Source organism: Chlorocebus sabaeus, chromosome 12 (assembly GCF_047675955.1).
Source record: "Chlorocebus sabaeus isolate Y175 chromosome 12, mChlSab1.0.hap1, whole genome shotgun sequence".
In the NCBI taxonomy this organism is placed as follows: Eukaryota; Metazoa; Chordata; class Mammalia; order Primates; family Cercopithecidae; genus Chlorocebus; species Chlorocebus sabaeus.
Genome location: NC_132915.1, coordinates 29,632,946 through 29,657,722, shown reverse-complemented (window position 1 = coordinate 29,657,722; position 24,777 = coordinate 29,632,946). Strand labels below are relative to the sequence as shown.

Sequence of the window (24,777 nt, the reverse complement as noted above, 5' to 3'; positions counted from 1 at the left end):
AGTATTATACCTATCAGAAAACCCAAGAAAGCCTCATTGTAGGATACCTCTAGGTCATCCTCTAGCGATTATGATTGATGATCACAGAGCTGTGATGCGATGATGTCCCATTAGGGGTCTTCCACCTGCTTATCATTTCTCTGCCTGATATTTCAACTGTAAATTTGTGAGGAAATTTGGGAAAGACTGCTTCAGACCCCTATCCGATAGTCTCCAAGCTGTGTGCACTTTCCCTGGATCTTTCTCTGTTTCAATGCAGGGATATTACATCGATTTTGGAATCAGTCAGAGTCACGTTCAAATTTCGCCTCTGCTGTTTAGTGAGTGAGGGGCAGTGGTACGAATCCCTTGTCCTTGAAACTGCTGCATTCTCTCCTGTAGAAAGAAATTACGGCAGGTGTTATGAGGATCAGGTGAGCTAGCACATGCAATGCACCAGCACAGGGCCTGGAATATGGCAGGTGACCACTCACTGCAAACTCTTATACTTCATGCTTCAGTTATGTATTGCTATATAAAATACCAACCCAGGCCTTAGCGGCCCCCAGGACTACACCCATTTGTCATGAAGAGCCTTAGTGAGCTTTACTTGAATAACAACCATTTATTTGCTCATAGTTCTGTAATCTGGGCTGGGTTCTTCTACTGGTCTCACCTGGGGTAGTTCATGCTTTCATGCCGACCATCAGGAAGCTGAACTGGGGCCAGAAATCCAAGACAGCATCACTCACGTGTCAGGAAGCCTGGCTGGGGTGCCTGGGCCAGCTCGGATCAAGCCTCTGCTTGGTGTAGTGCTCTGTTGTCAGCACCTTAAAATTCTTAACAATTTTAAAATAAGGAACCCTGCATTTCATTTCACACGAACCCCTGAAAATTGTGTAACCAGTCCTTGCAGCTGGATCTCCTTCTACACTAGCTCAGGGCTCCAAGGGAGTGAAAGCAAAAGCTGACAGGCTTCTTAAGACCAAGGCTAGAACTGGTATGGTATCACTTTGCCACATTCTATGGGCCAAAGCAATTCACAAGGCCATCCCTGATTCGAGAGGAGGAGTGGGAAAATCTTTATGGCCATCACTCGACCTCCATTTCCTACTTTTAGCATTTTCAGCAGCTGGGTCCTGAGAGAGCTCTTCTGGTGCTAAGAAGCAGATACCTCCCCAAGTGACCTCATAAAAAGAGGAATGTGTGGTAGAGGGTTGGAAATCTCTCAGAAATGAGGCATAACCCCATCTCAGGAAAGTGGAAAGAGTTAGAAACTCAGGATCTGAGGCTACGCCTTGCTTCTCAGTGGTCACATTGACTTCCTTGGTCAGTCATGGCTTGAGGGGAGGTCAGGGAAACTGGTCACTCAGAAGAGACAGCTGCCCTTTACAGAGACTGTGGGCAGGCCAGCTCTCTATAAGAGGCTGTGAATAAGGTAGGGTATATCTCCTGATAGAAATGTTTTTTATCAGCCATTTATGAAGCACCAATAATTATATGTAAGACAGTATCTTGGCCTACGGGGATATGACTCTAGGAGAGCAGGGCTTCTTTGTTTCAGTCACATAAGGGTCTATCTCTTTAACTCTAATTGAAGTCAGGGATGGGGGCAGGTGAATAATCAGAAGTTAATTCTTACTGTCCTTGGGCTTGGGGAGTCAGCCCCAGTCCTTGGTGACTGGCTCACATATCCTCATGTGGCTAGCAACACCCACCTACCGAGGCGGTGCAGGAGAACGCTTAACTCACTGTCATCTCCAATGCCTGGCTTCAAGTGATTCTCCCGCCTCAGCCTCTGGAGTAGCTAGGACTACAAGTATGCACCACCATGCCTGGCTAATTTCTTTTACAGAGATGGAGGTCTTGCTATGTTGCCTAGGCTGGTTTCAAACCCCTGGCCTCAATCAATCTTCCCACTTTGGCCTCCCAGAACCCTGGGATTACAGGGGTGAGCCACCGCACCTGGCAGAGAATGCATCCTTTTACAAAAATGCCAATTCACCTCAAAGAAAAGTTGAGTGAAGAAGGATGAGAAATTGTGACTTTATCTTACTTACTTTGGTCCCGCTCCAAAGAAGATGACAGACTGAGGCCCGCAGAAGCAGGGATTCCCATATGGACTTGGGACTGTCATCACCATCTCCTTGGGGCATGCAGAGGACAGCGGTCACCATCTCTTGACCTCTCTCATCAGCATGCTTCCCACTTCCCTACTCTACTTCCTCATGGTTTCCTTCCTTCGTGCCCTCAGTCTAGTGTCCCTACCCCTGTCCTAGAGACCCCATCTCTTTTCCCCAGTACATAGCACCCCTCCTCGGTCCCTTATCACACATTCCACTCAGCTGGCGCTAACGCTTTCCTTGGCCCAGCTTTGCCAGCTGTGAAAAGCAAGGGGTGAGGTGCAGTCCATCAGATGGAAGAGATGGTATAATTGATGATCAGATCCAGGGCAGGCTCCCAGCAGTAACAGCTGTGGCAAATTTCTATATAAGCTAGCTGAGAAACAAGCTAATAAAATGAGCTTATTTCCCAGTGACAATGCAATCTAGTGTTCTATGACCACCTCCTTGCAAAACAATAACCCTGGCATTATGACAAGATTCACGTTAACTGTGCAGGGCCCTGTCTTGACTACCCAGCTGGCTAGCATCTACTTGGATAAGAATGTCCTGATCTTCAAATCTCTTCCCTGATAAAAAGAGGGCTGCTGCTCTCAAGGAACTTCAGTCAAGGGGAGTGGGGGAGACAGTCCCATACGCAGACAAAAAACTAGAGGGTGAAAGGTCAATGAGTGGTGGGAAGGAGAGGGAAAGAAGCTTCCAGAAGTAAGTGCTGAATGGGAGATTAAACTTGGCTGGGGGGGGCCACGGTGGAGCACAGGTGTAATGGAGGGTGGAGCCTCTTTCAAACCTCACTCCTCGCTGTGTGCGCGCGTGTCCGTTTCCACTGGAGTGGCGGTGTTTTCTCGAGGCAGGGGATGGCTTGCTTCCATCTGGAGTCTTCGCTAGAACTCCCTCCTCCTCCTGCTTCCTTTCACCCATTCATTCCAAACATACGTTGAGCTGCACATTCTGGGTTCCCAACTGGAAAGGCCTCACCAGGGAGATTTTAGGACTATGCCCACTTGCCACGATTTTACTTTACTTGGTTCCGACTTCCACTCCTTTCCCTGAGCTTCACAGGTTTTGAGCAAAAAAGCCCACAGCCTCCCCGAGTCCTTCAGTTACGCTGCGCACCCTCTCACTTTGCTAGTTTCCAACCATTCGCTGCTGAATAGGTTGGAACACTTCTGCTTCCGATGCTCCGAAACACCCTGGACGCATGCGCAGTAACTCTTTCCCCCTACCCCGCCCCGCGGTCGCCTTCCCCGCCGCCCTGGGCGGTGCTTGCTCTCTCTAGGCCCCATTTAAAGCGCTGCGTTTGCTGGGGAGCTCTTAGTTCAATTCTTGGTGGATTAGGGCCATTGAGAGTCTTAATCAATTGTTGGGTTCCACGCGATCCTCTTTAGAAACTTTTTGCTTAATATGCATCTAGAGACATTCACGGCCCGCCTGCAGAGTTGGAGCCGTTGGCGTGGAGCCTGGGAGGCTGCAGGCAACCCCCAGGCTTCTAAACAGCAACGTCAGTTTAATTATTACAGATCCGTCATGGCTGCCAAGTCCTCTCTTTCTTCCTGGTTATTAACGGGAAAACTTGCTGCCTAGTGGCTTCGTTTCAGGTGATAGTCTGTGTGCTTTGATACCCTCAGGGAGCACTTACAGGCTAGGTGGACACAGGTGGGCTGCGGGACTCCGTGTGTTTACCTTCCAAAGGAATGCACTGCAAACATGCTGCACACAGGAGACAGGGCAGCCTGGCGAGGTTGGGTTTCCAGGTGCCACTGTATACCCTATCAGTTCCACTGATACTCTTTCTTTCTTCTACTTGGAGGCCCTGGTCGCTGGCTCTCGCCAGACAACGTAAACTGGCACTACAAGTGGAATAGGCCAGACATTTATTTTCTGGTAAGTCAGGCCTCTGTCCTGCCTGCACCTTTGGCCTGATTCTGATTAATGTTGTCAGAAGCAGATGCAATGTGTGGGGGTGTTGGCTGAACTTGCTGGAAGTGTCTATTGTAAATAGTGTTACCTTACATTTTGGGCAGCACTTTTGAGTTTCCAAAGCACGTTCCCATGCATTATCTCATTGGGTTTCCTCACTAGATTGGAAGAAGGTGGAGGAACTCTTACCCTCTTTCACAGTGAAAACACCCTGAAGCTCAGAGCAGTGTAGTAACTTTGCCAGAGTTGCAGGACAAGAAAGTGAAGGAATAAGAAATCAGGTCTTCTGGTCCTTAGTCTAGAGACTTTTGGCAGTCACACATACTTTTTTATTATCTCACTAATAACCCTGATAATCTTGTTGGATAACAGAACAATTTGTTCATCCGTGTCGTGTTCTCTCATTGTATAAAGGAAGTGATGAGGGAACTGATTTCTCAATTGGTTTTTAGAGCCTTGAAAATCACTCCCTTATCCTTGCAACCAGTGATTTGTCATCTCCCAATATGTGGTAAAAACTAGCTGCCAAGCTAATGGCACGAAAATCAAGTAGGAACTGGGCTGGATTCAGTAACATCGGTCCAGAGAGAGCACTGCTCCTCAACATGGGTGCAGCATCAAGGACTTAGGGCCCAGGAATGTGTACAGCTCTCCAAATCGTTTTCAACCAAGGCAATGCTGCATTTCCTCCGGTAATTTCATAATTAAAAACTTAGTGATGATCAGAAATTTAGATCGTTGGCCGGGCGCGGTGGCTCAAGCCTGTAATCCCAGCACTTTGGGAGGCCAAGACGGGCGGATCACGAGGTCAGGAGATCGAGACCATCCTGGCTAACACAGTGAAACCCCGTCTCTACTAAAAACACAAAAAACTAGCCGGGCGAGGTGGCCGGCGCCTGTAGTCCCCGCTACTCGGGAGGCTGAGGCAGGAGAATGGCGTAAACCCGGGAGGCGGAGCTTGCAGTGAGCTGAGATCCGGCCACTGCACTCCAGCCCGGGCGACAGAGCAAGACTCCGTCTCAAAAAAAAAAAAAAAAAGAAATTTAGATCGTTTTTGTTTGTTTGCTTGTTTTCTTGAGACTGGGTCTTACTCTGTTACCCAGGCTGGAATGCAGTGACACAATCGTAACTCACTGCAGCCTTGAACTCCTGGGTTCATGCTTCAGCCCCCCTACTATCTGAGACTACAGGCAGGCACCACCATGCCTAGGTAGTTTTTGTATTTTTTGTGGAGATGGGGTTTTGACATATTTGCCAGACTAGTCTCGAACTTCTGGGCTCAAGTGAACTGCCAGCCTTGGCCTCCCAAAGGGTCGGGATTACAGGCATGAGCCACTGTGCCTGGCCAGAAATTTAGTTTTTAAATCAGGCTGTGTGAGGTTGGGTTTAAGAATATTGAAGCTTGGCTCACGTCTGTAATCCCAGCACTTTGGGAGGCTGAGACAGGCGGTTCACCTGAGGTCAGGAGTTTGAGACCAGCCTGACCAACATGGTAAAACCTCATATCTACTAAAAATACAAAAATTAGCTGGGCATGGTGGTGGACGCTTGTAATCTCAGCTACTCAGAAGGCTGAGGCAGGAGAATTGCTTGAACCAGGAAGGCAGAGGTTGCAGTGAGCTGAGATCGTGCCACTGCACTCCAGCCTGGGCGACAGAGTGAGACTCTGTCTAAAATAAATAAATAAATAAATAAATAAAAATATTGAAGCTATCATCTAGGTTTGAGGGAAAGCAGTAGAAAGGGGAAACATTCTCTTAAATTTTGCCCATGCATTAATAATAGGAAAAGTCAAGAGTGAATGGAAAGTCATTCCTCTGGGACCAAGTGATCCTTGTTGACTAATTTTCTTTAGGAGTTGGTTTTACCTCAGAGCTACAGAAAAGGAACAGTCTGGCAGACATCATCACTGATGGCTGCCTTCATTCATTACTTTGGTTACTTATAAACATTCATTGAACACCCACTTTGGGCCAGGTACCAGGGATACAATGATGAGAAAAGACACAATTTTGACACTTAGCTTTTTCTGTTGAAACATAATTGTATTCTATTTTTCTGTTGCCTTCATTTTTCTCCCACTCCCGCCCCCCAACTCCATCTAGCTCTCTAGTTTTGATTCCCGGTCGTTTGCACCATTTTTGGTAAGACACTCCAGAAAATGAATTACTGGTACAGCAAGACATTCCCTCCCCCACCCATCTATTCCAATTCCCATTCTTCTTCAGGATTTAAACCCCAAGTCTTCCTCCTTCATATATTGCAAATCCTCTACTGGGGATGGTCCTACAAGGCCAGTGATGGTGAATATTATATGAATTAGATTGTAATCTTTGCCTCTACATAAATTTCTTCTGACTGCATCTGCTTTAAAGCAAAATCTCCTGTAGTGAGCCTTGTGGTTTAACTGTCTTTCCCCTTCTTGATTCTCCAAGGAACTCCCAGTCCCCCTATTGTCAGCCATATGGTTTCAGTATTGACCCAACTTGTAGCTTGAGGGAAGAACCTTGGTTAGCATGAGCCATTCTAATCAGAGTGAACCCAAGGAATTCCACTGGGAATTCTGGGACACAGAAGCTGTCTTCTTTGTGGGGAGTGGTGGTATGGGATTGTGAAGCTCAGGGCTGCTAATGCCATGATGGATGAGCCCAGAATTTCCAGGGAGCACTGCTGAAAGCCTGAGGGTGAGTGCCAACCAAGAGGAAGCAGAGATGGAAAATGGACTTAGGACATGATTTTGAATCAAGCTGGGTCTGAATCAATGCTATCTCTGAATTATTCTGCTAAGTGAACTACTAAACTCTACCACCCCCTTTAAAAATGCCAATTTGACTTTGGTTTTCTATCACTTATGAAAAAAAAAAGATTGCCAGTTGAACCTACCTATCTAAGGCAATGGGAAGTATTGCTTTAAGCACAAAAACAAAAACAAAAAAAAAAACAACAGGATGTTCATACCCTGGCCATACCCTGAATTCTAAGAATATATTTATAACCTTTAGGTTTGTTTGTTTGCAAAATGATACATAATCAGTAATAGTTTTACAGCATTTGAGATAACAAACATTTAAAAATGCATTCAAGACTGGGCGCGGGGGCTCACGCCTGTAATCCCAACACTTTGGGAGGCCAAGGCGGGTGGATCATGAGGTCAGGAGATTGAGACCATCCTGGCTAACACAGTAAAACTGTCTCTACTAAAAAATACAAAAATTTAGCCGGGCGTGGTGGTGGGCACCTATAGTCCCAGCTACTTGGGAGGCTGAGGCAGGAGAATGGCGTGAACCCAGAAGGTGGAGCTTGCAGTGAGCAGAGATGGCGCCACTGCACTCCAGGCTGGACAACAGAGCAAGACTCCATCTCAAAAAGAAGAAAAAAAAATACATTCAAAGCAAAACAAAGGTTTCTGGTCTTTGAAAGCATACTTGCAACCACAATTACCAGTGACAACTCTAAATTTTGTTTTCTTTTGAAAACAGATCTATTGTCATGGAAAACACTCTTTATAGAATAGAATTATAAATTTAAAACAATGTGTGGCATGACAAACCCAATCAGATCTGTGCAGTATGTTCATGTTTAATTTTCGTGAGGTTCTTCTGTGATAGTGACAACTGCACCCTTGACCTTGCTGAAGGAGGGGAGGCATGAAGCTAATCAGAATATTTTCTCTAATGAGCTTTCACAGAAGAGTTTTCCAAATAAAACGAAGAGGGCTAACACGGCATATCAAGTTTCTTTAATTTTCAGGAAACAAAGGTACTAATTTGCTTTACTCTTAGAGATTCTTAAAATGCTTCTTTTCTAACTGCATTATGAATATATAATCAGAGGACCAACGTTCAATATCTTTTTTTATGCCATCACTTTAAAAAGTGCAGCCATGCTCCCCACTTAACTATCTGGAGTTGAGAAACTATCTGGGAGTTAGCCCAGAAAGAGTGTGAACAGCTAGAGCCAATATTGACAAATCCTTATTCTCCAACCCCACAAGTCTCTCTCCTAGGTAGGCTCATGGGGCTCTCAATTATACCCTATCATTCTTACTTTAGACACTATTCCCACTTCTTCGGTTATCTATATTCTGTGCCCACAAATCAGAGGCATCAAGTTAAAAAAGCTGAAAGCTTCTAGAATGGCACTATCCAGTATGGTAGCCAGTAGCCCCATCTAGCTATTGAGCACTTAAAATGTGGCCAGTCCTAACTGCAATGTGCTGTAAGTACAAACTACACATCAGATTTTTGAAGACTTAATATGGAAAAAAAAGACTGTAAAATAATTTTTTATAGTGGCAGCATATTGAAATAATATTTCATATATATTGGGTTAAATATACTAGTAAAGTTAATTTTGCTGGTTTCTTTTTATGATAATGATTATTTTTTGAGACAAGGTCTAACTCTGTCACCCAGGCTGGAGTGCAGTGACACGATCATGGCTTACTGCAGCCTCAACCTTCTGGGCTCAAGTGATCCTCCCACCTTAGCCTCCTGAGTAGCTGGGACTACAGGCACATGCCACCACACTTGGTTAATTTTTATATTTTTTTGGTAGAGATGGGGTTAGCCATGTTGCCCAGGCTGGTCTCAAACTCCTGGGCTCAAATGATCTGCCCACCTTGGTCTTCCAAATTGCTGGTATTACAGGTATGAGCCACGGCACTTGGCCTATTATTATTTTTAATATGGCTACTAGAATTTTTAAAATTATATATGTGGCTTGCCTTACTTTCTTATTGGTCAGTGCACTTCTAGAAGCAGGTCTACTCATCATTCATTCATTTAGTGAATCAACAAATATTTATTGGGTATCTTTTGTGTGTTTGAGTGTGAGGTTAGGGGATTAGAATGCAGCAGTAAACGTGTTCCTGCGCTCATGAAGCAAATGTACCTACTGTGGTACAAAAGAGATTGTAAAAAACAAACCCAAATGGACCCCAGGTATCTAAAAGCAGGGGATATTTAATCAGGAATATTCTAGGTTACTAGGGTTATTATGGCTATTAGAGTTAAGGTCCAGGACTATATAACTTAGCATCTAACCCTTATTGTTATAGGGCAGAATCTAATACAATAGGTATTGGTATAAATGGCCATCCTTGAGTTAGTCAGGAAAAGGTTACATGCTATGGGCTCTGTTCTAGTCTATTCTGTACTGTGGCTACTACACATGTATATGATCTTCCTCATGGAACGGAGATGATTTGGAGGGCAGTTACAATGTTTTTTGACCTTGGTCTCAACCCAGTGTCTCCCAAAGAGTAGGGAAATACATATGGAATTAAAATATGTCATGTGTACTCATTTTAAAAAGCAGTTAGGTGTATAATATACTTTAAAAAGAGTTCTTCCCCAAATACCTAAAAAATAAAAAGTTTAGCACTTAAACTGGTGAGTTTTAATTATTATTTTTAAAGTCCTCTTTCAGTCTATAAATTCATGCATACCTGATGGTATAAACAAAAAGTTCTGAAATATCCGAACTAAGTCATCATTCATGACTACCAGGGTTAAACATTGCAGAAGAGGTGCCACCTTGGATACTGTTATTTGATGGAGGCCAGGATGATGCATCTGTCTTCTCTCTGAAGTGCTTTACAAAACATTATGAGTTGTCAGCAAAACAAAACACAAAACATGAGTTGCAAAGGGAAACATTTAGCTTGCAATTCTTATTACATCTTTATTATCAGTCAAGGTCATCAGTCATATTAAAAATATATAATTTAATTCTCAAATAATGTCTTTGTTCCTCTTTTTCCTAAAGTACATCGTCAAAAGAAGTCAAAGTTGAATATATTTTGTAGCTAATATACATATGCTGACAGAGAGCACAATGTACTAAAATGAAAACAGAGATATTATTGCTTTATAAAAAGAAACTTGGTCCCAGAGAGGAGAAAAATAGATAGTATGCAACAGTGACATAAGAAAAAAAGCAAAGCATTATTGGAGCATTGTTTCCATTTAAGTGAAAGCAGTATCTGTGAGTTTTGGCTGACTGCTCCAAGTACCGTGTATTTCCTACATCAGTGCTTCGAATGTATTCCTCTATAAAGGCATGTTAAATTAACTTAACATAACAGTAATAATAAAACAAAAATAACTATACAACAATTAGTCCACCATTACCAAAAGGGTAGCAAGTTCACAAATAATCTACTCCCAAATTTCCAACCATGATGATTTTTAGAATTGTAGTAAGACTTCCCTTTGCAGATTAATTGAAAATGTTTTGTACTCCTACAACTTCACCTTCCCTTCCTATAAAGAGTGAAGTTCAGTTTGAATCGATTGGTGGATAATTTTTCCATTTTTCCTCAGGCATTTTGAGTTACTCCAATAAATTCAAATATGGGCCAGAGGAAATCATCTCTCAGATGGGCAGTGATTGGCCAGTCAGCAGGAGAAGCTGCTTATGCCTTGTTTGGTACATTGTGAAAAAACACACTTTAATAAATACGCAGTCATGCCTGAGTACCCATTCTCCATCCCGCCACCCCCCAGTATGGCAAAAATCTGGTCAGAGTCCATTTGGGTATAATTCCATGGTTCTTTGGATCCCAAAGCTTCCAGAGTGCTGGCCGATCAGGGAGTATACAGTCGGTCCTGGGTGGCAGATGTCCCATTTTTTAAGTACCAGCGCGTCCTTTTGCAGAGTTGCAGGGCCACAGTCTCCACGAATGAAGATGGCTTTTCTTAGCTGCCCTGTGACAACTGGGTTTCACATTTTCTGAAACTAGATCTGTGGAAGGAGTCCCTGAAATTAAGAAAAGAGAGGAAAGAGAGGGAAAGAGCATACATAAGCAAGAAAGATCAATTAGCCTTTTAGAAAGGGTTGGGGATGGATCACCCGGTAGAAATGGACATCAGTCATGGAGAACTCAGCAAATAATAAGTGAAAGGTCTGTGACCCCTTCACACTGTGCCAAAACAAACATACAAACCAACCAGCCAAACAGAAAAACCAACACAGGCCATCCTTCAGCCCTGGGAATACCCGGGCACAAGACCAACACCAAGGTGTCTGGGAGGGATCAAGGAACAAGGATGGGGAGGATGGAAGCAGAATGAATCACGCTCTGGTAGCCTTTCTGATTGCAGGACCATCTTCTACCCTTTGGAGGTTCTGCAGCTCCCCAAGTGCAGCAGAGCATGCCCCAAAGTGCTGGGTCCCATGTGCTGCCCTTTATCCCCCAGGAAGAGGCCTCCTCTGCCCTGTTCTTACCTCTTTTGACTCTCAACTCTGAATATTGGCTTGTACAGTTCTGGAATTTTCCGCTCGATCATTGGCCTGAGGTTCTCTTTTAGCTTGCTATAGTTCTTTTTGAGTTCCTGCTGATATTCCCTCTGGTCTGCCGTGATGAGACGCTTGTTTTTCTCTACGGCTTCACCACATCTGAGATGAAAATATTAGTATGGGAGAAATAAATGACTTCGAAGTGCTTAGAAATCTGAGAACAATGAAACTACTTACGATTTTTTGAATAACTTTAAGAGTGCTTTCAATCTGGGTGACATACTGGGGTTACCTGTGGAGCTTTTCAAAATGCAGATTTCTGGGATTTATCTCAGACTTAATGAATCACAACTGCTGAGGGGTAGCACCCAGAAATCTCTGTGTGTATGTGTGTGTGTTTTTTTTACCTTTTTTACTATTTTTTGAGACGGGGCTCACTCTATCACCCAGGCTGGAGTGCAGTGGCGTGATCATGGCTCATGGCAAACTTCGACCTCCTGGGCTCCAGTGATCTTCCCACTTCAGCCTCCTGGGTAGCTGGGACTATAAGTGTGGGCCATTGCTTCTGGCCCAGAAATGTCTAATTTTGAAAAGTTGCCCAGGGGATACCGAAGCCAACCTAGCCAGGACTGAGAACCTCTGACTTGCTATGTGCCAGAAGAAGTTTCAAGAAGTTTTACCTGCATTATCTGTTTAATTTTCCCAACAACCCTAAAAAGTCAGCATTTATCTCTATTTTGTTCCTGAAACTCAGAAATGTTAGGATGCTTGCCCCAGATAACACTGTGAGGAAGTGATGGATCTAAGAGTCAAACTCAAGACACTGCAGAATGGAAGCCGTTATACTTACAAAATCTCACTGTGATTTACAGCAACATGGCAGACAGAGCAGATGGCATTCAGCCCCCTCCTGCTACACACATACAGAAGCGCTAGGAACGCACAGCAAAAACTTGTTGAAAGAGAAAGGGGAACACCAGGTGCCAGAAAGAAAGAGAAAAATCAAAGCTAGAGTGACTGCAGGAGCAGATGGCAAGGCAGCTGTCAGTAGGACTGTCCATTAAGATTTTAGGACTGCATATAGGTCTATGTGCGGGGGGCAAGGGGTTTCAAAGCTCACACAAGATTAGTGATCTGGCCTTGGCCAGGGCAAAGGGAGATTCTGGATATGCCACCTGCATATCATCCAGAACCTTGAAAAGCTACCCCGTCTATGAAAGGGGATTTAGAAAAATGCTGCAAGCTATCCAGAGAGGCAGGATGAAACTTGCTATCAGCTTAGGGCCATTCATGGGAAAGAAAGTCATCTTGAGAAATGGAAATTCTAGGCTTGCACCACACGTGGTATAAGTTACAAATGTACATTCCTTGACTGTATGTGCTTCAAAGTGAGAAAATAACTTAAAAGCCAGTCCAAGATTATTGAAATTGCTACAGCTCAGACAAACCAACATAAAGTTGCTCTGGAGGAACACATTCTCAATCAGGGCATATGGGCCACTCCTGCCAAAGATGAGCTCACAATAAAAAATTATAAACCATATGAGGAAACCAACCACCAAGAGGGAAAACTATGCATCAAACAAAAGAATTAGTCCAATAAGAATTAGAGATAATAAAACAATGTAAAAAACCAAAGTTAATATAGAGAGGAAATAAAATGTATAAAATCCTAAGTAACCATGTAACTGGAAAAAAAAGAAGAAAATAAATAAAAGGTATACAATCCATGATAAAAACAAATAAACAGGGAATATGAAAAAAGAGACCAGGAAAAGTTCAGAAAAGGACCAAACAGAACTTCTAGATAAAAGAAAAATGCAGTCACTAGGCTGGGTGTGGTGCCTCATGCCTGTAATCCTAGCATTTTGGGAAGCTAAGGTGGGTGGATTGCCTGAGCTCACAAGTTAATGACCAGACTGGGCAACATGGCAAAACCCCATCTCTACAAAAAATATAAAAATTAGCTGAGTATGGTGAGAGGTGCCTGTAGTCCCAGCTACTTGGGAGGCTGAGGTGGGAGGATGACTGGAGCCTGGGAGGTGGATGTTGCAGTGAGCCAAGATCATGCCACTGTACTCCAGCCTGGGTGACAGAACCAGACCTTGTCTCACCAAGAAAAAAATAATAATAATAAATAAATAAAAATAAAAAATGCTGTTGCTAAAAGAGAAAAACCTCAATGGAAAGGTTAAAGGTTAAATAATAGACTAGACATAACTGGAGAATTAAATGTATGACAGATCCAAGGAAATCACCAATGAGATTTAAAAAATAAAATATATGAAAAAATTGGTTAAGAGACATACAGATATAAGGCAGATCCAACACACATCTAATAGAATCTCCAAGGGAATGGAAAATGAGAGGGAGGCAAAATTTAAAGAGATAATAGCTGATAATTTTCTTTTCTTTTTTTTTTTTGAGATGGAGTCTCACTCTGTCGCCCAGGCTGGAGTGCAGTGGTGCGATCTGAGCTCACTACAAGCTCCGCCTCCCGGGTTCATGCCATTCTCCTGCCTCAGCCTCCCAAGTAGCTGGGACTATAGGCGCCCACCACCACGCCCGGCTAATTTTTTGTATTTTTAGTAGAGATGGGGTTTCACCGTGTTAGCCAGGATGGTCTCAATCTCCTGACCTCGTGATCCACCTGCCTTGGCCTCCCAAAGTGCTGGGATTACAGGCGTGAGCCACCGACCCCAGCTGATAATTTTATAGAGTTGAAGAGAGATATAAATCCTCTAATGAACAACAAGAGATCTATATCCAGCCTTGTCATGGCAAAACTGCAGAGCATTAAAACAAAGAGAAAATCTTTAGAACTCATCATGGTTATCTGGCTTGTGGACTGTTAAACCTGGTGTTTTCCCTGTCTCCTACATAGTATGGTACACACCAAAGAAGAAAATCATGTTATTTAAACATGATAAAGTCTTGTCTTTTGTTTCATACTCTTCTAACCAAGGGAACTTACAAATCAAAAAACCTTAAAGGGATAGAATAATGACTGTATGTTTCCTAACATGCAATAATTAGTAATAATTAGATTATCCTTCAAATGAATAAGATTTGGGTGATCAATATGGCTTACGTTATTTTCCTAATAGTGGTACTATATTTGGGCTATGTTATGGAGATACCCAGACATTGTTATCAAATCCTCTTAACACTGAACACATTTTCAGGATGACAGTCAAAGAGGAAGAGGATGGCATGTAGCAAGGAAAAGCTACCTGGCTAGGCAAAAATAAACCTACGACCACAGCTTCATCATGGAATTAGCCTGCTATAGAAGAAGGACTGGATTTAACTGACACAGAATCCAAAAGAACTCCCTTAACTGGATTTTCACCTATCTTTTAAATTTGACATTAATTGAAGCAAATTATAGGATACCTAAGGTTACGAATTAAAGGTTTTAGGGAAGAAATAGAAGGGAAGGTATATGGCCTTTGAATCCTGAGAAATCTATATCACCTCTTATTATTATCTTTTTATTGCTTGTTAACTAACAGTTACAAGTACCACCACGTGTAAAATAAAATCAGTTTCAGGATGACTTCAAGGCCCAAGTTTATAACATTGGCAGACTACAGGAGATGGGATGAGGCCTGCCAAAGCTAACAGCTAATTTGGGGAAGTCAACTCTGACAACTTTGGTAGAATTAACTAAACTCCCCTTAATCTTTGCAGAAGTAGTAGTAGTTAGCTAACACATACTGATTGCTTACTATGTGCCCTTGACTGAGTTAAATCCTTTATATGCAGACAGAACTGGGGTTGAAACCAGCTGCTACTCATTAGCAGGATGACTTAACCATAAAAATCTTCAATTTTCTCTTCTGGAAAATGGGGATAATAAGCTCATATAATCCAGGGTTGCTGGGAGAATTAAATGAGAAGCTGTGATAATAAGGCAGACTGGTGCTTCTGGAGTGTGGCAGATTGTATTTTCTAAAAATGGCCACAAGAATAATGTGCTCTCCTAGAACCTTGCCCATATCCCCATTAAGATGTGGGTGGTTCTTTGTGACAGCCACAGTGAACAGGATGTGGTGGAGGTGGTACTATATGACTGGCTAATAGAAGATAATATGGCCTCTGTTTCTCTCTCTGTGTACTATGGGAATTCTGAACCATCCTGTGACAAGTCTAGTTACCCTAAAGCTGTCATGCAGGAGAGACCATGTGGAAAGAAGGAGAGTTAGAGAGAGGAGGAGTCCCTGCTGTTTGAGTATTTTCAGCCCAGACACCAGACATCAGTGAGGAAGCATTCAGGTAATTCAAGTCCTAGCTGCTGGCTAACTGCAACTGAGTGAGAGACTTCAAGCAAAAACCACCTAGCTGAGCCCAGCCAACCCCAAGTTATAGCACAACCATTCTCATGGTCACATACAGCTGCTAGAGCCCCAGCCATCATGACCACATCCTAGGCAAGTATCAGGAGTAGAAATGAAGATAGCAAAAATTATTATGTACCACAATAATAATTAAATTTTGTTTTAAGCCACTAAATTTTGAGGTAGTTTGTTACATAGCAATTAATAAATGTGGTATTTTATAAAGACAAATATATTAATAGCTGGAGTTAAAAAAATTAGATTTTACGTAGTAATATTACTTTATGTCTTTAAACTTTTATAATGCATAAAATTATTTTATATCCTTTTTCTATATTTCTTCCTTTCAGTCATTTGGGTTATATTCTCTAGTTTATTTGATTAAAATTGAAATAATTTCTACTATGTTAATTTAAGTCCCTAAGCTAAAGAGGGCCACGCACTAAATATCCCTCCTAGAGAATAGCCATATCTCTTGGAAAATGTACACAAGATCATAAAATGACACTGCAAACAACTTTTAAAAAATGGTCTTTTCTGTAACATTCTCATTAGGTCCACAAACATCTGTGCTGCTCTCACTCAGTGATACAACCATTCCAGACTTCCCTCACATCCTCTAATGCTCCCTTTGTTGGTAAATTCACTGAATTCAAGTATTTTCTTAGAACAAATATGCCTAGGGTTTTCTAGTAGTCAAAATCCTACAGAAACCAGACTGATAGGGATTAGAAAGGGCAAGAAGTTGCACCTCCAGAAAAGGATTCCTGGCTTTTAATGACAGTAACATTTTGGGGCCTCCATGTATAGAGTTAAGGTCTCCTACAGAGACAGTAGTCATGCAGCCCTTACCCTCTCTGCATCTCTTGGTGCCCCCTCTTTTTTTAGAGAGAGGATCTCGTTCTGTCATGCAGGGTGGAATGCAGTGGTGTGATCTCAGCTCACTGCAACCTCTGCCTCCTGGGCTCAAGTGATCCTCTCCCCTCAGCCTCCTGAGCAGTTGGAACTATAGGCACTACACCCAGCTAATTTTTTTGTATTTTTTGTAAAGACGAGGTTTTGCCATGTTGCCCAGGCTGGTCTTGAACTCATGAACTCAAGTGATCCGCCCATCTCAGCCTCCCAAGTGCTGGGATTACAGGCGTAGCCACTGTACACAGTCTTGGCCCCCCTTTTTCAGCACAGCCCATGCATTGGTTCCTCAATGTGGCAGAAAAAAATTTGTTAGTTGTTTTCTCAATATCCATTCTTTCTTCTCTAGCAGAACTCCAGGCAGTGTGGCCACCTGAAAACTTACATTTCCTAGCCTCCCATGCAGGTAGGGATAGCTGATAATATAGGTGAAGTCACTGGGAAAGGAGCATATCTTTTTGCTCTTTCCTTATTTCTACTCCTGACACTTGCCTAGATGTGGCCACAATGACTGGAGCCCTGGCAACCATATCATGACCATGAGAATGGGTGCACTATAACCAGGATGGCATGACAAAGGAAAGGAAAAGAAGCAGGGTCTCTGATGACTTTATGAGGCCACTATACAGCTCTACATCGACTACCTCCAATCTTATTTAATGTGAGAGAAAAATACATTTCTTATTTAAGCTACTCTTACTTCTGTTACTAGCAACTGAATATAGTCGCTAGAGGGAAGAGCTCAGCATGGCAATTAAGAGGATGGACTCTGGAGCCAGAGTGCTCACCTCTGAATCCCGCTTTGCTACTTACTGGCTTTGCAACTTTAAACAAGTTATTTAACCTCTCCGTGTCATAGTTTCTTCATCTGTGATATAAGAGTGGTAAGAGCCTATGCCATAAATTAATGTAAAGATTAAATTAGTTGATACTTATCAAATGTTCAGAACAGTCTCTGCACATAGCTAAAGCCAGAGCACATGGTGGTGGTATTATGCCTGACAGATCCAGTCTAAGTAAATGAACTATCTGGGCTTATTGATCTATCGAATATGAGAATGATAAACTATTAGAGATGCTGTGTTCTAGTCTCTTTATTTCATAGCTGATGAAACTAACATGCAAAGAGGCAAAGTGCCCTGTCTAGTCACATGGCTGTGGGATAGCACAGTTGGATATAAACCCAGAATCCTGCTGCTCCCAGGCCAATGTCTCACAGGCATCACTGTGTCTTATGATTCAAACTTTATACAGACAGACAAATCATGGATAGACAATCTCTGTATTTAAGTCAGATTAATTCTCTATTTCCCACTCAAATCCATCAGTTCCCCATTTGTCCCAATGAATAATGTTACACTTAGTATGTACGAAGTCTTATTCTTAGTTTCATGTATTAACTGATTTTATTCTGACATTAACTACAAGGGGGATAGTTAGAATTATTATTCCCATTTTACATCTGGGGAAACCGAGGGTAGGTAACTTACTCAAGGTCACATATCTAGTTAAAGCAGAATGGAATCTGAACTCAGGCAATCTGGCTTGAGTGCCCATATTCCCAACCCCAATGCCACATATACTGCCTAGGAAAGCCATTTCCCCATTTCCAGCTATAAGCCAGACATATGAACTTGGTCTCAAGTTAAAAACTACTGCTTCTGTTTCCACCTACACTCTACACATTTGGTTGCCCTTTGGCTACTCGGACAAATTCCTTCTCCTTCCTCTTCATAGACCCCAACTCCAGTTTAAAAACACCACCACTCAACAGCCTGTTCTCTGAGCCTATGACCACATACATGCTGCAGAACCCTTTCAGGGCGTACCTGAAGCTACTTCTCTTAAAGGCAAGCTGTAACTGGTGCCAATGAGTACTACTATCTTTTATTTAAATTAAAAAACAAATTGAACATCACTTAGTCTTTATAGGAATGAGAAAGTCCAGATAAGTGTAAAGGAGAAAATGTAAAAACCTAAATGGTCGGGGTGTTTGGGGGAGCAGAAGAGGAAGATAGAACATTGTATCTCTCTGTCTTGGCTTCTGAACCTGAGATGTTTTTTATGATTGCGGGAAAGGACAGAAGCAGATTGAGGTCCCAGTTGGTAACAGTCTGAAGAGTTGCAGGACTGGCTGGACGAGTGCTGGCTGCAGCAAGTCAGGCTGCCAGGATTCTTTATGGCTGTTTCTGCTTCCACTACAGCTGAGTCAGAAAGGTTGCTGCCCAGGGGTGGCACTAGACACAGTGGGCCTGGCATGCAAACATTTCCGCTATGAGCTCTCAGCAACAGAAGGCTCATTTATGGTCATCTTGGAAATCTGGGCTTATCGATCTACAGTCCAAGTCTGCTGAGAAGCTGAAGCTTACCAAAGGGGAAACCTGAGAGCTGTTCAAGCCCCAAACATTTTCCACTTCTGCGTCACCTCTGCTGTCTGTTAGCAGAGTGGAGGAGAAAATACACCGGTGCAAACAACGTGAAAAAATAGTTACTCTATTCATTAAAAGCTGTAATTTCCAGATTGGACTTGAGAAGCAATTAAGCCACAGAGGCACCTCATCGACCACCTGTATTCAGGGTACGATTTACATACCATAACATTCACCCATTTTACGTGTAGAGTTTGATGAGTTTTAGTAAATTTACACAGCTGTGCAGCCATCAGCACACTCTCACCCATGCCTTCCAATCTCTGTGGAATAAAGTGGAGGGCAGGCCAACTGCTGCGTTTGCACACAGAGATGAATCATGAGCAGCAGTACTGTTTTGCCTGCAGCCTTATCCCACTGGTTTTGGGACTTCGTCCTTTCACATATGCAGCACAGTGCCTGGCACAAAGTAGGAGCTCAATAATTGCCAAATGAATGGATGAACTGACGTCTATAGTTGGTTCCAAGTGCAGCAGTTTGAGCATGTTTGCTTTTTTGAAGGGAGGAAGCAGAAGACAAAAGAGGTAAATGATGATAAAGATGGCCTCAGAAATTAAGTCCTTAGGGAAGGAAGGAGAAGTAATAGGGAGAAAATGTGAAAGGGAGGAAATTAAGCAATCTTTGCAGGCTCTCCACCCAAAGTTTGGTCCACTGTAGCAGCAGCAGCATCACCTGGGGACTGTTAGAAATGCAGTGCTTCAGGACCCACCCCAGACCTACTGAATCAGAATCTGCATTTTTCTTTTTCTTTTTTTGAGACAGGGTCTTGCTCTGTTACCCAGGCTGGAGTGTAGTGGCACAATCATGGCTCACTGCAGCCTTGACCTCCTTGGGCTCAAGCTATCCTCCCACCTCAGCCTCTCCAGTAGCTGGGACTACAGGCACACACCACGACCCTGCCTGGCTACATTTTTCTATTTTTTTAAAGAGACGGAGTTTGGTCATGTTGCCCAGGCTGGTCCTGAACTCCTGGGCTCAAATAATCCTCCCACCTCAGCCTCCCAAAGTGCTGGGACTAGAGGCGGAGCCACTGCATCAGGCCAAAATCTGCATTTTGACAAATCCTCAGGTGATTTATAAGAACAGTGAAGTTTGCGAAGCACTGACAGTCTCCTGGCATTCCTAGAACAATGCAGCAGCCCAGCCAGCGGGGAGAAAGGTGGGACTGGTTCCCATGTGGAATCACCATTAAAAGGGCAGGAGAACAACATTGAAAATGGAGAATTTGATTTTGAAAATCCAACATTTCTGCAGGCCATCTGGGGAGAATGATAGCATCATTATTGAAACTCTAATGCATGACTTTGTAAAAGGACCAATCCTAGAAAAGTCCATTTACTCTTGTATCTCTTGCCTGGGACTAGTTTTACTAGGTTCTGTTTCTTTTGGGAGTAACTTTTCCTGGGGCTGGGAGCTAATGAGAAACACATGTTTAGTAGGGATTTTGTAAGTACATTTTACCTAGGTGGAGTCATGGAAAGGATCGTACCCATGAGATACTAGATTGCAAGATTTATAACTAGTAGAAAAAATTGAGGCAAACTTAAGTAAATGAAAATCACTCTCTTGACAAGTTTTCTTATGCATTTAAATTCTATTCATAGCCTCATTTACTGATATTATCGTGTTTCCAATCTTTCCTCCTTGTCCTAGCATGCTCATGAGAACATGCTGCTCCAGGCGGACTTAGAGGAGTCCGGTGCATCGGAGGCATTCCTGACAAAGTCTCGTGGTCCCGCTGTTCCACTCACTGGTACCCAGTCCTCCTCATCCCCGGGGATAGGTTCCAAGACCCACAGGGGATGCCTGAAACAGCGGATGGTACCGAATCCTGCGTATATTATGTTTTTTCCCTATACATACATACTTATTGATAAAGCTTAATTTACAAATTAGATACAGTAAGAGATTAACAACAATTATAGCAATATACTGAAATAAAAGTTATGTGAATATGGTCTCTCTCTCTCTCAGAATACCTAATACTTTCAAACCATGGGTAACTAAAACAGCTGAAAATGAAACCTTGGATCAGGCAGGGTCACTGTCATGGCTCCCTCTTCCCACTAGTGTCTGTCTTCCACCTATATAGTTAAGACAAGATTTAAGTGGTGTTTTTCCATAACACCTCCCACAAACGCTCCAGCCTGAAACTGATTTCTCTTTTCTGATCTCTATATTCCTGTAGGTAGTCATTCTTAAAGTTCTGTGCGTATGCTGCATTGTGTTATTCAGCCATGCAGAGCTATGTCCTGTCATCAAGAACAGAGGAACAAGTCAGATCTCTGTATTCCCATAACTAATATCATGCCTGGAATATAGTGAGTGCTCTTTAAACGTTTCGTAGGTCCTTTTAGAGGTCCTGGGGCATTGTCAACTTTGGAAGCCTTCAACCATAATTAATCTTAAATAAAAATATATGAAAAAAATTTAAAAAGCCCCCAATCTCTGAGCCCAGGAGTTCAAGACCAGTCTAGATGGCATAGTGAGACCGTGTCTCCACAAAAAATGAAAGATAGGGCTGGCACGGTGGTTTATGCCTGTAATCCCAGCACTTTGGGAGACTGAGACAGGTGGATCATTTGAGGTCAGGAGTTCAAGACCAGCCTGGCCAACATGGTGAAACCCCATTTCTACTAAAAATACAAAAATTAGCCAGGTGTGGTGGCGCACGTCTGTAGTCCCAGCTACTTGGGAAGCTCAGGGAGGAGAATCTCTTGAGCCTGGGAAGTGGTGGTTGCAGTGAGCCGAGATTATGCCACTGCACTCAGGCCTGGGTGACAGAGTGAGACCCTGTCTCAAAATAAAATGAAATAATAAAATAATTCCCCAAATAATTTTCTAGCCTTTTAAAAGATATGTATTATGTACTAAAAAAAAAAATCTACTTTTTTTGTCAGAACTGTTGTCAAATACAGGAAACAATTCAAATATCAAAACATGAATCAAGATAATCTGTGAGTATGTTCACACACACGCACAAATACACACACACAAGGCCACACACACATCCTATTACCAAGTGGCTGTGATTCATTGACGGGCACAGTGCGTCTCATGTATATGTAGCAAAGTTGTGGACCTCTCACAAAAGCCTGTGAAGGAGATATCTCTGACCTCACAAATGCTTGCATTTGGATGAGTTTTCACTGAATTTAGCAAACTTTAACCTTTAGTCTCCTTTATCCCCATCTGCCAAGTGAAGATATTCCTATACTTAATATTCTTCTCTAAGGTTTTGAATGAAAAGAAATATTGGTACACATTTTTCTGAAGTCCTTCTTTCGTATAGGAGAAATGCCATCATATCCTTCATACTCATTTTTTTAGGGCCATTGGAGACCCAACATATCTGTCTGTATTGCAATAAATTACAAGACTTCGACCAAAGACCCAGCTCCTAACTGACTGCTCTTGAAGCCAGCTCCATTGCAGAATTTAGGAAGAGAGATGAGACTCGTCTGACATGGGGAACTGTTACAGGATAATACCTTTGAAAAGCCTGGTTTTAGAACTTGCCTCTCTCAATTTGAGGCAGTGTCTATTTTTACAAAAAATAAGATATAAGATTTGTAACATTACAATGACTGCCAATGCAAAGAACCTCTGCGACTCTAGTGCATCAGTGGAATATTAGCACATTGATGGACACGTGGACTATTTGGATTCAGAAGACCTGGTCTGAGCTCAGCTCTGCTGCCAACTGTCTGTGTGACCTTAAGTAAGATTCTCTCCCCTCTCTGAACCTCCGATTCCTCTTTTGTAAAATGAGGAAGATGATGATACTTGTTTTACAACAAGTGATGGTGAGGCACATGGGATGCCAGCCACAAAAGCGTTTTATAGTTTACATGTTAGTTACTCATTAGTAGTTCAAGTAGTGTTGCTCTGTTGCAGTGGTCCTCAAACTTCAGTGTGCATCAGGATCACCTGGAGGGCTTGTTAAAATGCACATTGCTGAGCCACACCTCCAGAGATTCCAATTCAGCAGGTCTGGAGGTGCCTGAGACTTTGTCTTTCTAGCAAGTTCTCAGGTGATGCTGAAGCTGCTGGTCTAAGACTGCACTTTGAGAACCACTGCTCTACTGAAATTCCCAGCCGTTTTCCTTCTTACCTCATGATGAATTCCTTAAAGCATAACCTCAGCTTGTTGTGATGTCGATAGAGTTTTGGATCAGCAGGAATTTCAGCCAAGAACACTTGGGCTACTTCCAGTGGCCCCTGGTGGAAAAAAAAGAAATATATATATATATGTGTGTGTGTATATATATATATATACACACACACACACATGAAGAAAATTAAATTGCTTGAGAGAAAATATTGGAGTGACATTTTAGTTTGAACATTTAATTTTGTAGTTGGTTTGAAATAAACAAAAAAGAATCAAGGAAGGTCTTGGACATCTCAGGAAACTTTGATTCCTTAGGAGGAGTCTGAAATTGTAGAAGAATACTCAGAAGTATAAATGCATTTTCTCTGTATGTGTTTTTTGTTTTTGTTTTTGTTTTTTAGACAGGGTCTCGCTCTGTCACCCAGGCTGGAGAGCAGTGGCATGATCCCTGCTCACCGCAGCCTCCTCTTCCCACGCTCAAGTGATTCTCCCACATCAGCCTCCCAAGTAGCTGGGACTACAGGTGTGTGCCACGATACCTGGCTATTTTTGTAGCAATGGGATTTTGCCACATTGCCCAGGCTGATCTTGAACTCCTGGCCTCAAGTAATCCACCCACCTCAGCCTCCCAAATTGCTGGGATTACAGGCGTGCACCACCGTACACAGCCCAAATTTATTGTCTTTTTTATTGTTGTTGATGTTTTTGAGACAGAGTCTTACTCTGTCTCCCAGGCTGGAGCGCAGTGGCATAATCTCAGCTCACTGCAACCTCCACCTCTCGGGTTCAAGTGATTCTCCTGCCTCAGCCTCCCAAGTAATGGGACTACAAGCGCCCGCCACCACACTGGCTAATTTTTGTATTTTTAGTAGAGATGGGGTTTCACCATGTTGGCAAGGCTGGTCTCAAACTCCTGACCTCAAGTGATCCACCCACCTCAGCCTTCCATAGTGCTGGGATTATAGGCATAAGCCACCGAGCCTGGCCCCAAATATTATTTTATTAATCAAATACTACTAATAATAGATTTTCATTCATATGTAAATGTAATACAACTACATCAAATGGTACGTGCTTTGAGTTGCTTTTCTAAATATCAGGATTGCCTTGATCTATTCATTTTTGTTCACTGGTCTAGTTGCCCCCGTGGCAAACATTATTTTGCATAACTGCAGGGTTGAGTCAGAGATATCCATAGTATACAGATACACCATGCTTGTGGGCTTGGAAAGTCTTCCATTTCATCAAAGAGTTGGCACTTACAAAGGCAAAAGTTTCCTCATTTTTTTTCCTGATCTTGGGAATGCAACAGGCTTTTCTCTGTTTCTGCTCCCTTGATGTCAAGTACGCTCAGAATTTTTGTGGGGAAATCCAATTATGCTGAATGAGAAAAGACTGATGATGCTCACTGAATATCTGAGTGTGGAAGTGTGGACAAGAACAGATCTAGAATTGAATTAAGGAGGCCCACTGGACAGAGGTATTAGGCTGCTAGCTCCCTCCATCGGAGACTGGTTGAGCACCATGCTGAACTTGGGAGTCAGGTTCTAATAAGTCTGAGAAGAAGAGCTAGTCTTGTCTGAAGTGGCCTAAGAAGTCAGGTCCCAGGTCATTCCTGGTTGTCAAGGTCCTTGGCATGCTGGGTTCATCTGCTGACTGACCCAAGAGTTGGATGTTCTAGATCCTTTTCCCTCTCTCCTATAGGCATTTGTAGGTGA

General features: G+C 42.8%; 1 protein-coding gene across 2 annotated transcripts in view; it reads right to left on the bottom strand.

Annotated features, from left to right (window-relative positions):
- Positions 1–9,681: 9,681 nt before the first annotated feature.
- The window catches only part of DOCK8 (dedicator of cytokinesis 8), a 238,068-nt gene continuing 222,972 nt past the window's right edge, over positions 9,682–24,777 (bottom strand). For both annotated transcript variants that reach the window (XM_007969410.3, XM_007969411.3), the window contains 3 exons: positions 23,060–23,166; positions 11,253–11,423; positions 9,682–10,784 (listed from right to left, as the gene is read on the bottom strand). In XM_007969410.3, coding sequence (XP_007967601.3) covers positions 10,724–10,784; positions 11,253–11,423; positions 23,060–23,166 — 339 coding nt within the window. In that variant the 3' untranslated portion in view covers positions 9,682–10,723. The remainder of the gene's footprint in view (positions 10,785–11,252; positions 11,424–23,059; positions 23,167–24,777) is intronic.